We start from the raw sequence: 14,859 nt of genomic DNA, 5'->3' as shown, positions 1-14,859 counted from the left end.
AAATGGTGATAGCTCTGTCAAGTTCATTACCAGGTGACACCAGCATGTGTAAATCAATGCTGAAGCCAATTTCAGAGCCAATCTATCTTTGTACAATTGTACAACCAGGCCATTAATATACTTAGAAACCTATATCTATGCTCATTAGTCTATAATGATCACTTTTCCCACAATATTGACGGGCGGCAGTAAGAAGTCACTACCCATACATACTCAGCACCTACAGACTTCAACATTTCATTTAAATGGCAGGTGGGTTAGGGATAACCATCACCTACTTCCAATTACCAACATTAAGTCAACCTGAAGTAGATGTCCCCGGTTCCCATTTTTTCCCTTTTTCTCAAAGGCATCCATAAGTGCCAGCAGCTCTCTGGTATCTTACCCAAGTGGTCATTATTCATGTACGAGCCTAGACAGTGAGCATCAGCAGGTTATTTTACCAAATTGGGTATCACTGTTGAACTCAATCTTGACTCACTCAACAGTCAGTCACACACACTTTCCAACAGGAGTCATAGGATAGCAGCCAGATCAGGAATCCGTCAGCTCAGGGCCAATAAAGTCAATCTTGGTGTTCCAATTACTCCCCGTGATCAGCTAATTCAGTACGGACTAGCAACTGAACCCAAAACCTTCTCTGAAGTAGATTTTTATACCACTTCAACTTCATTAATAGATTTCCTTTTAAAAATAAGTCCAGAAATCTGTAGTGTTTTCTCCCAATCTGGTAGAACTTTAGACTTTCATTCACTTTGCTGTTTAGAAATAGCTTTTTCACTCAACCAAATGTGTGGGTTTTTGTACTCGCCTTCACTATGGGAATGAACCATAATTTCAGGGTCAAAGGCTCATTTCCCAATCAGTGGTAACTGTAAATACTTTAAGTAAGTGGGTCATGCCATCCAGAAGAAAATAGTCCAGCTGGAGATCCAGACTGACCTTACCTGGGCAGTAACACACCAGAGTATAAGACTCCAATATTTTAATCCAATTATTATGGATAAGGAAAATAGGCTAGTTTAGTTGCCTAACAATAGAAAATCCCAGCCTCAGAAGCATTGATATAAAGTCGCTGACAGCCACTGAAAATAAATTCAATAATAGTCTTATGAAAAAAAGTCTTGAAATTATTTACAGTGAATGCCTCTGGAATATCACTGCTATTCTACAATGAACAAAGGGCTGACAGGTCCAAGGGCACCTGCGTTTAAATGCAGGCCTCCCCCAGACTGCCACTATTGAGTAATACAACGGGCTGCTTTTATGATTCCACTCTTCTTTTCTGGGGGTCCATGAAGGAAAGTATGTGAAAAAGGATGGAAGGCACACACAGTGAGAAATACAAATCTTTGTCTTTGGCTTTGAATAGTTCAGATAGCTAGAGTTAAATTGAATGCTCTTTTCGCCAAGGACCAAATAGCGGTCCTGGGAAACTTCATTTGCATAACTAGTCAGGGTTGTTATCCGTGAACAGGCTGATAAAGGCTTTCCTGTGGGTGGGGAAACAAGCCATGATTAAAATGTTAAATAATGCTACATTTAAACAGGCATGTAATTTCTGGCTGTGGTCATGTGTGAAACAAACCAGTGGAATTTCCAGTAAGAAAACAGCAGCAGTATAATAACTCATTAAATTACTTTTTAACAGAGCAAGCATGCCTTATCTTGGGTACAAGTAAACTAAATACGGTATTTTTAATGAATCATTATTTACTCAAGGCATAGGATGTTACTATTGGGAGCAGAAAGTTTGCATTTCAAGCACCCAGTATCAGCAGACACCATCAAGCAGTTCAGGTCAGGGCATCATCAGATACATAAGATAATAAATAGGAGCAGGAGTAGGCCATCCAGCCCCTCGAGCCTGCTCCGCCATTCAATAAGATCATGGCTGATCTTCTACCTCAACTCCACTTTCCAACCCCTATCCCCATATCCCTTGATTCCCTTAGTGTCTAAAAATCTATCGATCTCAGCTTTGAATATACTCAATGACTGAGCATCCACAGTCCTCTGGGGTAGAGAATTCCAAAGATTCACAACTCTCTGAGTGAAGACATTTTTCCTCATCTCAGTCCTAAATAACCGACCCCTTACCCTGAGACCATGACCCCTAGTTCTAGACTCTCCAGCCAGGGGAAACAGCCTCTCAGCATCTACCCTGTCAAGCTCTCTAAGAATTTTATACATTTCAATGAGATTGCCTCTCATTCTTCTAAACTCCAGAGAATATAGGCCCATTCTACTCAATCTCTCCTCATAGGACAACTCTCTCATCCCAGGAATCAATTTAGTGAACCTTCGTTGCACCTCCTCTAAGGCAAGTATATCCTTCCTTAGGCAAGGAGACCAAAACTGTACACAGTACTCCAGGTGTGGTCTCACCAGAGCCCTATATAAATGCAGCAAGACCTCCTTACTCTTATATTCCAACCCCCTTGCAATGAAGGCTAACATACCATATGCCTTCCTAGTTGTTTGCTGTATCTGCATGTTAACTTTCTGTGATTGGTGTACAAGGACACCCAAAACCCTCTGAATACCAACATTTCTTAGTCTCCTATCTTTTAAAAAATATTCTGCTTTTCTATTCTTCCTAACAAAGTGGATAATTTCACATTTCCCCACATTATACTCCATCTGCCACCTTCGTGCCCACTCACTTAACTTGTCTACATCCCTTTGCAGACTCTTTGCGCCCTCACAGCATATTTTCCCATCAAGATTTCGATCATCGATTACATTCGGTCCCCTCGAAGTCATTGATATATATTGTAAACAGCCGATGCCCAAGCACTGATCCTTGCGGCACCCCACTAGTTACAACCTGCCAACCTGAAAATGACCTGTTTATTCCTACTCTCTATTTTCTGTCCGTTAACCAATCCTCAATCCATGCTAATATATTACCCCCAATCCCATGAACCCTTGGGGTTCACACACACAAATCTTTGAAGGTAGCAGGGCATGTTGAGAAGGCGGTTAAAAAAGCATATGGGATTCTGAGCTTTATTAATAGAGGCAAAGTGTACAAAAACAAGGAAGTTATGCTAAACCTTTATAAAACACTGGTTAGGCCTCAGCTGGAGCATTGTGTTCAATTCTGAGCACCATTCTTTAGGAAGGATGTCAAGGCCTTAGAGAGGGTGCAGAAGAGATTTACTAGAATGGCACCAGGGCTGAGGGATTTCAGTTATGTGGAGAGACTGGAGAAGCTGGGGTTGTTCTCCCTAGAGCAAAGAAGGTTAAGGGCAGAATTGATGGAGATGTTCAAAATCATGAAAGGTTTTGACAGAGTAAATAAGGTGAAACTGTTTTCAGTGGCAGACGGGTCAGTAACCAGAGGACACAGATTTAAGGTGATCGGCAGAAGAGCCTGAGGTGACATGAGGAAACTTTTTTTTTTTTAAACACAGCGAGTTGTAATGGTCTGAAATGTACAACCTGAAAGGATGGTGGAAGCAGAGTCAATAGCAACTTTCAAAAGGGAATTGGATAAATACTTGAAGGGAAAATATTTGCAGGGCTATGGGGAAAAAGCAGTGGAGTGGGACTAATTGGATAGTACTGTCAAAGAGCCAGCATAGGCACGATAGGCCGAATGGCCTACTCCTGTGCTGTACCTACTATGATAAGCCCACCAACTCCCACCCCGCTTCCTGTAAGGACTCTATTCCCTTCTCCATCTCATCTGTCCTGACGATGCCACCTTCCACACCAGTGCTTCCAACAGGTCTTCCTTTTTCCTCAACCAAGGATTCCCCTCCACCGTGGTTGACAGGGCCCTCGACCATGTCCGTCCCATTTCCCGCTCTTCTGCCCTCACCCCTCATCCCTTCCCCTCCCTCCGCCATGATAGGGTCCCCCTTGTCCTCACCTTCCACCCCACCAGCCTCCACATTCAACATATCATCCTCCGCCATCTCCACAGCGACCCCACCACCAAACACATCTTCCCCTCCCCTTTCAGCATTCTGAAGGGACCATTCCCTCCACTCTTCCATCACCCCCAACACCCGCTCTCCTCCCCATGTTAGCTTCCTGTGCGAGCACAGGAAATGCAACAGCTGCCATTTCACCTCCTCCCTTCCCACTGTCCAGGGCCCCAAACACTTCTTCCAAGTGAAACAGCGATTTACTTGTACTTCTTTCAATTTAGTATACTGTATTCGCTGCTCACAATGCGGGTCTCTTCTACACTGGGGAGACCAAACACAGTTTGGGTGATCCCTTTGGACCCCTCCGCTCAGTCCGCAAACGTGACTTTGATCTTCCGGTCGCTTGCCATTTTAATTCTCCATCCCACTCCGACCTCGGCCTCCTACACTGTTCCAATGAAGCTCATTGGAATCTCGAGGAACAGCACCTCATCTTTCGATTAGGCACTTTACAACCTTCCGGACTCAATAATGATTTCAATAACTTCAGATCATAACCATTGCTCCTATTTTTTCGGTCGGTAATGTTTCTGCTGTTACCATTTACAACCCTCTAGACCCATCTTTTGTTTCTTTACCCACCCTCCTTGCCTTGCACCATCATCCCTTTTGGCAGTAAATCACTCCTGCCCTCCACCCTATCAGAGACCTTCCCTTTTGTTCTTTCCACCCCTCCATCCTCCCCTCCCCGCCCTTTCCCTGGCTCTGTACTTGCTTTAAAACTGTTAAATCTTCAACTTCTTACAGTTCTGACAAAAGGTCATTGACCTGAAACATTAACTCAGTTTCTTTCTCCACAGGTGCTGCCTGACATGCTGAGTATTTCAAGCATTTTCTGTTTTTATTTCAGATTTCCAGCATCCGCAGTATTTTTCCTTTCCCTTTCATAAAATCGTGTTGACTCTGTTTAATCATATTATGATTTTCTAAGTGCCCTGTTACTACATCCTTAATAATAGATTCTAGTATTTTCTCTACTACTGATGTCAGGCTAACTGGCCAATAGTTCCCTGTTTTCTCTCTCCATACACACAGTATGGGTTCCAGCCCATTCACCCTACATGGTTACATGTATACACAGAACTCTGCTCCCAACAGTTAAAATGTAAATATTTAGAGAACTTAGAGCGGAGGTTCACTATTCTGACCACTTAAATTAAGGTCAGCTGATTTTAAAAAGTGCTTAGTGGGTCCAACAGACACAACAGCGGGAGAAAGGTAGGACAACTAAAGCCAGAGCTCCCTGGATAACAGAAGAGATAGAGAGTAAGATGAAGCAGAGAAAAGGGGCATATGACAGATGTCAGGTTGATAACACAAGTGAGAACCAGACTGGATAAAGAAAGTTCAGAGGGGAAGTGAAAAAGGAAATAAGAGAGGCAAATAGAGTATGAGAGTAGACTGGCAGCAAACATAAAAGGGAATCCAAAAGTCTTCTACAGGCATGTAAACAGTAAACGGGTGCTATCAAGCGGCACTTCCTCACCAATAACCTGATCAGCGATGCTCAGTTTGGGTTCCGCCAGGATCACTCAGCTCCAGACCTCATTACAGCCTTGGTCCAAACATGGACAAAAGAGCTGAATTCCAGAGGTGAGGTGAGAGTGACTGCCCTTGACATCAAGGCAGCATTTGACCGAGAGTGGCACCAAGGAACCAGAGTAAAATTGAAGTCAATGGGAATCAGGGGGAAAACTCTCCACTGGCTAGAGTCATACCTAGCACAAAGGAAGATGATAGTGGTTGTTGGAGGCCAATCATCTCAGCCTCAGGGCATTGCTGCAGGAGTTCCTCAGGGCAATATCCTAGGCCCAACCATCTTCAGCTGCTTCATCAATGACCTTCCCTCCATCATAATGTCAGAAATGGGGATGTTCGCTGATGATTGCACAGCGTTCAGTTCCATTCGCAACCCCTCAGCTAATGAAGCAGTCCGAGCCCGCATGCAGCAAGACCTGGACAACATCCAGGCTTGGGTTGATAAGTGGCAAGTAACATTCGCGCCAGACAAGTGCCAGGCAATGACCATCTCCAACAAGAGAGAGTCTAACCACCTCCCCTTGACATTCAACATCATTAGCATTGCCGAATCCCCCACCATCAACATCCTGGGGGTCACCATTGACCAGAAACTTAACTGGACCAGCCATATAAATACTGTGGCTACAAGAGCAGGTCAGAGGCTGGGTATTCTGCGGCGAGTGACTCACCTCCTGACTCCCCAAAGCCTTTCCACCATCCACAAGGCACAAGTCAGGAGTGTGATGGAATACTCTCCACTTGCTTGGATGAGTGCAGCTCCAACAACACTCAAGAAGCTCAACACCATCCAGGACAAAGCAGCCCGCTTGATTGGCACCCCATCCACCCTAAACATTCACTCCCTTCACCACCGGCGCACAGTGGCTGCAGTGTGTGCCATCCACAGGATGCACTGATGCAACGCACCAAGGCTTCTTCAACAGCACCTCCCAAACCCACGACCTCTACCACCTAGAAGGACAAGAGCAGCAGGTACATAGGTACAATAACACCTGCACGTTCCCCTCCAAGTCACACACCATCCCGACTTGGAAATATATCGCCGTTCCTTCATCGTCGCTGGGTCAAAATCCTGGAACTCCCTTCCTAACAGCACTGTGGGAGAACCTTCACCACATGGACTGCAGCGGTTCAAGAAGGCGGCTCACCACCACCTTCTCAAGGGCAATTAGGGATGGGCAATAAATGCTTGCCTCGCCAGTGACGCCCAAATCCCATGAATGAATATAAAAAAGAGGGGTGGGGCCGATCATGGACCAAAAAGGAGATTACTCATGCAGGCAGAGGGCGCAGCCGAGGTACTAGATGAGTACTTTGCATCAGTCTTTACCAAGGAAGAAGATGCTGCCAGAGTCTCAGTAAAGGAAGATGTAGTTGAGATACTGGATGGGCTAATAATCGATAAAGAGGAGGTACTAGAAAGGCTAGCTGTACTTAAAGTAGATAAATCACCCTGTCCGGATGGGATGCATCCTTAGGTTGCTGAGGGAAGTAAGAGTGGAAATTGCAGAGGTACTGGCCATAATCTTCCAAACATCCTTAGATACAGGAGTGGTGCCAGTGGACTGGAAAATTTCAAATGTTACACCCTTGTTCAAAAAAGGGTATAAGGATAAACCCAGCAACGATAGGCCAGTCAGTTTAACCTCAGTGGTGGGGAAACTTTTAGAAACGATAATCCAGGACAAAATTAACAGTCACTTGGACAAGTGTGGATTGTTAGGAAAAGCACGGATTTATTAAAGGCAAATCGTGTTTAACTAACCTGATAGTTTTTTTGATGAGGTAACAGGGACGGTAGATGTGGGCAATGCGATTGATGTGGTGTATATGGACTTTCAAAAGGCGTTTGATAAAGTGCCGCATAATAGGCTTGTCATCAAGATTGATGCCCATGGAATAAAGGGGCAGTAGCTGCATGGATACAAAACTGGCTAAGTAACAGGAAGCAGAGAGTGGTGAATGGTTGTTTTTCAGACTGAAGGGAGGTGTACAGAGGTGTTTCCCAGGGGTCGGTACAAGGACCACTGCTTTTCTTGATATATATTAATGACTTGGACTTGGGTGTACAGGGCACAATTTCAAAATCTGCAGATGACACAAAATTTGGAAAGGTAGTAAACAGTGAGGAGGTGAGTGATAGACTTCAAGAGGATACAGAGAGGCTGGTGGCATGGGCGGACATGTGGCAGATGAAATTTAGCACAGAAAAATGCAAAGTGATACATTTCGATAGGAAGAACGAGGAAAGGCAATATAAACTAGAGGACACAATTCTAAAATGGATACAGGAACAGAGAGATCCGGGAGTTTATGTGCACAAATCGTTGAAGGTGGTAGGGTAGTTTGAGAAAGTGGTTAAGAAAGCTTTTGGGATCCTGGGCTTTATAAATAGAGGTATAGAGTACAAAAGCAAGGAAGTTATGTTGAACCTTTATAAAACACTGTTTCGACCACAACTGGAGTATTGCGTCCAGTTCTAGGCACCACACTTTACGAAAGATTTGACGGCCTTAGAGAGGGTGCAGAAAAGATTGACTAGGATGATTCAGGGATGAGGGACTTCAGTTACGTGGATAGACTGGAGAAGCTGGGGTTGTTCTCCTTGGAACAGAGAAGATTGAGAGGAGATTTGATAGAGGTATTCAAAATCATGAAGGATCTAGATGGAATAGATGGAGAGACACTGTTCCCATTGGGGGAAGTGTCAAGAACCAGAGGACATAGATTTAAGGTGATTGGCAAAAGAACCAAAGGTGACACAAGGCAAAACTTTTTTACACAGCGAATCGTTAGGATCTGGATTGCACTGCTGGGAAGTGGGCAGGGAGGCAGTGGTTGAGGCAGATTCAATCGTTGCCTTCAAAAGGGAACTGGATAAGTACTTGAAAGGAAAAAATTTGCAGGACTACATGGATAGGGCGTGCAAGTGGGACTAACTGGATTGCTCTTGCATAGAGCGAGCACGGACTCGATGGGACAAATGGCCTCCTTCCGTGCTGTAACCTTTCTATGATTCTATGAACAGTTTGTAAACTAGCGAGTCAAATGCAAGTGGCGTGGGGTACCGTGCTCCGGGCATCCCGCACCACTTATTTCCAGAGTCAGGTTCGGCCTGATTGAAATTTCAAGTTTAATTTTGTACCAACACTAAATTCACAGTATAAATGCACCGACAGAATAAAGCTCTGTATTCAAACTGAGAAGATCACCCCCTACTGCACCAACGTGACATTTTCCAATTTAACACACCAGCCTTCCCGTGGCCTTAGCGAGAGTACACATTTAGTTCCAAAATAGTTGTTTTGTGCTTCTGAACCCAGTGCACAGTCTGTACTGGACTGGGTGTGTCCAAAATGTCAACACTAATTTGTATCAGTTTATATTACAGAAAAATGAAGACCTTCCTCCCCTGTCCTCCAGAGGTGGACTTCTGACCTCTGTGCTCAAGTTGTATTATCGCCACAATATGTCGACACGTCGTCAATATCCTAACCTTAATAAACAACTAAAAAGTGACAACTGGCAGCAGCCGAAGTATTTCACAAATTAACTGCCCTGGCGATTAAAAACCAGGAAGTGCGAGCTGGTGCTGGAAACCGGATTCTATAAACTCAGTGAGTGTGTTGAGGGGGTTGGTGAAGTTGTCGCTGCACGAACTTTGCCTCACTCTCCTCACCTGGATGTGATCAGTCCCTCGGGCATGGTGCTGGAGTTTGTTTGGAGACGAGCAGAGGAAGGAAAGTCTCACTGTCAAGCGCTGCTGCTGCTGCTGCTCCGACCGCCTGTGCGAGTCACGGGACCCGGGAGAGGAGTGAGCGGAGCGGTGAAAAGTCGGCGCAATCCGCACCCAAAGCTCCTCCGAAACACACACACACACTCCAAGACTCGTTGAAATTACGAGTTTAATTGCCGCGGCACAGGCACATCTGCTGCTTTTAATGCAAAGGGTTGACATTTAATTCTTAACAAGTCCGCTTCTGTTAATTAATATATGCATTAGGGTTTTATTAGAAATCGAAAAAAAAACACTCGTAGTCGGCAGGATTCGAACCTGCGCGGGGAGACCCCAATGGATTTCTAGTCCATCGCCTTAACCACTCGGCCACGACTACTTGAAGGCGAGCCCTGCTACTGACGGCTCATCCACTGGCTGCGGGTTTGCATGCATTTGTTTCCAACCGCATTCAAAAGCTGCCACTCGCATCTGCTGTTTGTGGATCGGAAGGTGCACGGACTGCTCCCTATCACAGATCGCTTAAACTGAGCTGAACTTCAGCCCAGCTGTTCTCTAATTCCCCTCATGGCTTTTGCTTTGCCAAAAGCAGATCGGTGTAGCTTTCTCCCCAAGTTAATTGTAAACAATTTTACAACACCAAGTTATAGTCCAGCAATTTTATTTTAAATTCACAAGCTTTCGGAGATTTTCTCCTTCCTCAGGCAAACATTTGCCTGAGGAAGGAGAAAATCTCCGAAAGCTTGTGAATTTAAAATAAAATTGCTGGACTATAACTTGGTGTTGTAAAATTGTTTACAATTGTCAACCCCAGTCCATCACCGGCATCTCCACATCATGACTCCCCAAGTTAAGTTTGATGAAGATCCTTTCAAATGTTTTAATCCCTGCTTGATAAATTATTAATTATACTCTCTTCATTTCTTTAAGTTTCTCGTCATTTTTATTTGAACTAATTCTTATTGTGATGAGTATTCAAATATTATCAACTTTGGAACAGAAGTAGCTTTTTTGTTTCTTGCACCCAACAATTGTATAATATATATTTTTCCAAAATAATTGTAAATTTTATTGAAAGAACAACTAGAAAATTAATCTTAAGTAGCGTATGAATCCATCACAAAACTAATAAGATCTTTACAACTAAAATACAAACAATTAATAACCAACGAGGGGTTTAATATTAACATCAACCCCTCTTGGGGTCATAACGAATTACTATAGTATCCCCATTGAATTATTACAGATGCTCTATCACCGACATTGTAATGAGTATTCAAACAAGGAGTAATTCTCAGACTTTGCACTTCCAGCAAAGGAGTCTTGCTCACTCTGAAACAGATCAGAAATTTAGGTGCATTATGTGGCGCATGATTTTCCATCCATTTAAATTGATGGCTGAAAATCTATGTGCTGTAGGTTCACAATACACAGGACAACATGTGCTTCCAGTGGAGCAGGATACTTCTGAGGAGCACAAAGTTACACAATTATTGTTTTACTGGTACCTTCAAAATTTGGAGCATAGCTTTAAAGGAGTAAGCTTAATTTGTATGTATACATTGTAAAATTTTCTGTTAAAGCCTAAGAATTACTGTTGGTAATACTAATGGGTGAATGCTTAACACGTTTGTGTGACATTCCTCCATCTGCAGAGCTGTTAACCTATAAGTAGATTAACAGCCAAATTAAAATAGTGGATAAAGGAATCCATACAAATGCATTAAGCATTCATTTGTTAATATAACATATGAGTAATATAATAATGTATCTCAACTTTAATATCCCATGCAGCTAAGTAACTTATGACACTATTCTGAGAAATTACCAGTTGTATAAAGTTTTACTTCATATTGCTTGATCTTCCATGTCATCGCACATGAGGAGTTAAGACCAAGTATAGCTTCAGGGCATGTAAGGTTAGAGGGTGGAGAATAATTGGACTAGAGCATGCAAATGTAATTGAGTGCCCATTTTAAAGTCCTTACTTTCATATAATATTTTGATTTTACATTATTATTTATATTTAAATAGCAAAACGTATGGCAATTTTGGAAGCAGAGAAATAGAGTTGGTTGAAGCATAGAAATTTCTCTGGAGTAGAGGCTAAGTTGCTGGGATACACAAAACAGGGGCGCTGCAGTGCCACCATTAAGGCGGGTGTAATTATAGCGTGACAAGATTACATAGGCACTTTCCATTATAAATATGGACATAGCAATTTATAATGGAAAAAGTTGACGTGTGCAGAGGTAAGATTTTTTAATATATTAGTAGTCGTTCTCCTGTGACACTGCTCATAGGAAGTCAGACAATATGTTGTTTAAAAGGGATAAGAGGGTTATAAAGTACAATGGAGAATATCTAATATTAGAGAAAATAGAAATTGTAATAAAATGATGTAAGCAATTGAAAATTGGCATAAAATTATGTATTAGAAAGGTTTTATATATTTATATAGAGGGTTGAATAAAAGAATGCCAATCAAACCAAATAAATGTGAAGTATTTGAAGTTGCTTAGTAAATGTATTTATTTATGTAATGAATCTATATTGTGTATAAGTATGTAGAATATTTATATGTGTATAAACTATTGAACATAATGTGAATATAGTACTGAGTGGATAAATCATATGTATAATCGAATTATTTCAAGAATTTTAGATTTGTCTGATTGTCAGTTCTTTCGCTGCATGAAATGCAAGAATGAAGTTGGAGATCTGACATAATGAAAGGAAGGAAGAGAACACAATTGGGTTGCTCAGAGGTTTGTGGTAGTGAGTAGTAAAAGTTGGTGACACAAATTTTTAAGAAGGAAAGTTATGGGTTCAAGAGAATTCGATGGTGCCGTGGTGAACTTAGAAGAGGCCAGTGGGATGACGTCCGAACACAAAACAGGAAGTTTGGGTAGTTACAATGAAGGGAATGGCAAGGAAAAAGATGGGGAGGAAAGCTAAAAATAATGACCCAGTGAAGTGCGATGGGGTAGTACTTATACCCATTGAAATCTTAGGATGCTGACCCTGTCAGAAATCTATGAGTCAACTAATTTCATAATGCTTACAAGAGTCCCACCAGAAGGCTAGATCTGCTGGGGGCAGGGGGTGGGGGAAGGGGAAGGAAAATTTGAGAAAGGGGTGGAGCAATGGCACAACTTCATCATATAAAGGGCTAGCTGGATTTAAAGGACAGTCTCTGGTAACAGGAAAAACAATGGCAGCTGCAGAATAAGGAAAGGGGCAAGTATCTGTCTTTTCAGAGGCTGATGTTTAACTCCTGCTATCAGAAATCAGAGAAAGGAGGGAAAAAATTGTTGGAATAGATGAAACAAAGCTATCAGTTATAGCAGCATGGCTTATATGGAAGGAGGTGCCTGTGGCTCAGAGTGGCACCTCAATAACCCTAAGGACCTTCTTACGGTATGGCAAGAAGTTTAATGATCTCACAAAATCAGCAAACGTATGTTGTTAACTGAATACCTGTGCAGCATACTGATAAAACGGAAAAGCAAGTGGGTATTCCTTGCCCCAATATTCAAGCAATATCCATTGGGGTATTATATGGCACTTTGTCCCTTGCCCCAGAACCTAAGGAACTTGGCAGCACTCATGTCAAGTGTCTCACATCCTATAATGCATGCTACCACCATGAAGTCTCTCATCCAAGGTCCATGCTCCCTTACACCTACCCTTACTACCGTCCATTCTATGAGTTCTGACAGATTGTAATTGGCTGCGGCAGCCAGTTAACACTTTGTATTCCTCCTGCAAGAGAAGACAGCACACTGTGCCAGGGAAAGGCAGGCCACAAGGGGAGGAAGTGCATAAATCTGCACTTTAACTCACCATGAAGGGGAAGCACTGGCAATCATAGGATTCAATTCTGGTCTGGCGTTTGGGGATAGACAATTGGGAGTCAATGTGCCTTCAGTGGGTGTGTGAGTGCATAAACCTTTTGTTTTATAATGTTTCCATGTATTCTTCAATCTCTCCACCAGCCAATATTTTCCTCAACAGAGATACACAAATTAGCTGTTCAACATAACACTTTGCTCATACAGATCCAAGCTAACAGTTTTTTCCTCCAGAGGCTTCAAGTCAGGAAACAGATGAAAACGATTCCTGACGATGAGCAAGGTAGTCCCCTTTACCTCTGGCAATACTAACACCCACTCACCACCCTGTCATTCACTTTATGGGGTGAAAATCCAGCGGACCTTAGGCCCTGTCCAAATTCCTGACCCCATAAAGATGTAAATTGCGATTCACGCCCTTCCCCAACCCAGGAATTCTGGAATTCTGGGGCCAATATATTTAGAAGTAATGGAGAGGGGAATCTGAGTAGGTTTAATGGTGTGTGGACTTTTTTAAAAAGTACAAAAACAACTGCAGGATTAAAAAGAAGAGAAGTAATTAAAAAAAACAGTAGTGGAACTGAAAAATAGAAACTTTAGGAGTGGTATAAAAAAAATCTCCAGAGAGGGAGCAGGACTGAAAAACAAGAAATACTGAAAGTGGTATTTAACAGTACAACTGCAGTCAAAAATACAAACACTGGGAGTGCAAGTACAAATAACAGAAATAGTTAGGGCGTGCTGCCTTAAATAGTTGGGTTGATACTGTAAAAACCCACAAACGCCAAGAGTAGGACAGAAAACGAACAGGAGAACCATATTTTTTTTAAAAAGCAGTGGAAGCAGGAGTTAACAGGAATTGACAGAGTTACAGTTAAAAACAGAAACACTGGGAGTAACAGCATAAATAGCAGCAGCAGGACTAATAAAACACAAGCATCATATCAAAGACTTAAAAAAATGTAAGCACCAGGAGGTAAAGCTGAAAAAGAACAGAAATAATAAGAACAAACTTAAAGTAAAAAAGAAACTTTAGGAATGGGACTAAAGACACAAATACCAGGAACACAAGCAATAACAAAAAAAACACAAATGTGAAGAGTGGCAGTAGAAAAATTAGTAGCAGAATGGGCAGGACTTAACAAAAAAACTAACACCAGGAGCAGGATTACAAAAAAAAGGAATAGCAGTTGGACCCAGAAAATAATTCAAAAGTCAGGAGCTAGAGTAGAAAAAGGTAATGTATGTTTGTATGGCGTGGCATTGTGTGGAATGATGTGTCATGGAATGGTGTGGCATGGTGGAGCTGGATAGGGACACGCAGCAGATTTGAGTTCATGGGTGGGAGAGGGATCCAACCCATGCTTAAGGAAAGTTTCGAATTCTATTGGGGAGGAAGTGATCTGAGGGAAGACTTCTTTATCGGTACCACTTCAGAATATGTCGGTGACCATTTTGAACTATTCTTTCACACCTTATATCCTAACCTCCCCATTCTAGCTGTGTTGTGTGCCCTCCCCTTGCTCCTCACATCTAGTTTGTGGCTCCTGTGTTGTGCTCTTTCTTTCCCACCCCTCTCCCTTTCTCTGTTTGGCTATTATTGCTTCACTCCCATCATCTGCCCTAGTTATCATGGTTGCCACTAACGCCACTAGCACGTTGTTGCTTCCATCGCATCCCCTTTGCAATACTGTCTCACCCCCATATCTTGTAAGGAATCTTACAACACCAGGTTATAGTCCAACAAATTTATTTTAAAATCACAAGCTTTCGGAGATTATCCCCT

General features: G+C 42.5%; 1 protein-coding gene and 1 non-coding gene across 3 annotated transcripts in view; both read right to left on the bottom strand.

Annotated features, from left to right (window-relative positions):
- The window catches only part of hs1bp3 (HCLS1 binding protein 3), a 108,892-nt gene extending 99,436 nt beyond the window's left edge, over positions 1-9,456 (bottom strand). Inside the window, exon 1 of one of the 2 annotated variants that reach the window (XM_067984338.1) lies at positions 9,163-9,456. In XM_067984338.1, coding sequence (XP_067840439.1) covers positions 9,163-9,441 — 279 coding nt within the window. In that variant the 5' untranslated portion in view covers positions 9,442-9,456. The remainder of the gene's footprint in view (positions 1-9,162) is intronic. The other variant, XM_067984340.1, reaches the window with a different exon arrangement.
- Positions 9,457-9,516: 60 nt separating this feature from the next.
- Positions 9,517-9,598, bottom strand: trnas-aga (transfer RNA serine (anticodon AGA)). The gene has a single exon. It is a non-coding gene; the product is annotated as a tRNA-Ser (tRNA).
- Positions 9,599-14,859: the final 5,261 nt, after the last annotated feature.

Source organism: Heptranchias perlo, chromosome 5 (assembly GCF_035084215.1).
Source record: "Heptranchias perlo isolate sHepPer1 chromosome 5, sHepPer1.hap1, whole genome shotgun sequence".
Lineage (NCBI taxonomy): Eukaryota > Metazoa > Chordata > Chondrichthyes > Hexanchiformes > Hexanchidae > Heptranchias > Heptranchias perlo.
This window is presented reverse-complemented; position numbering and strand designations above follow the sequence as displayed.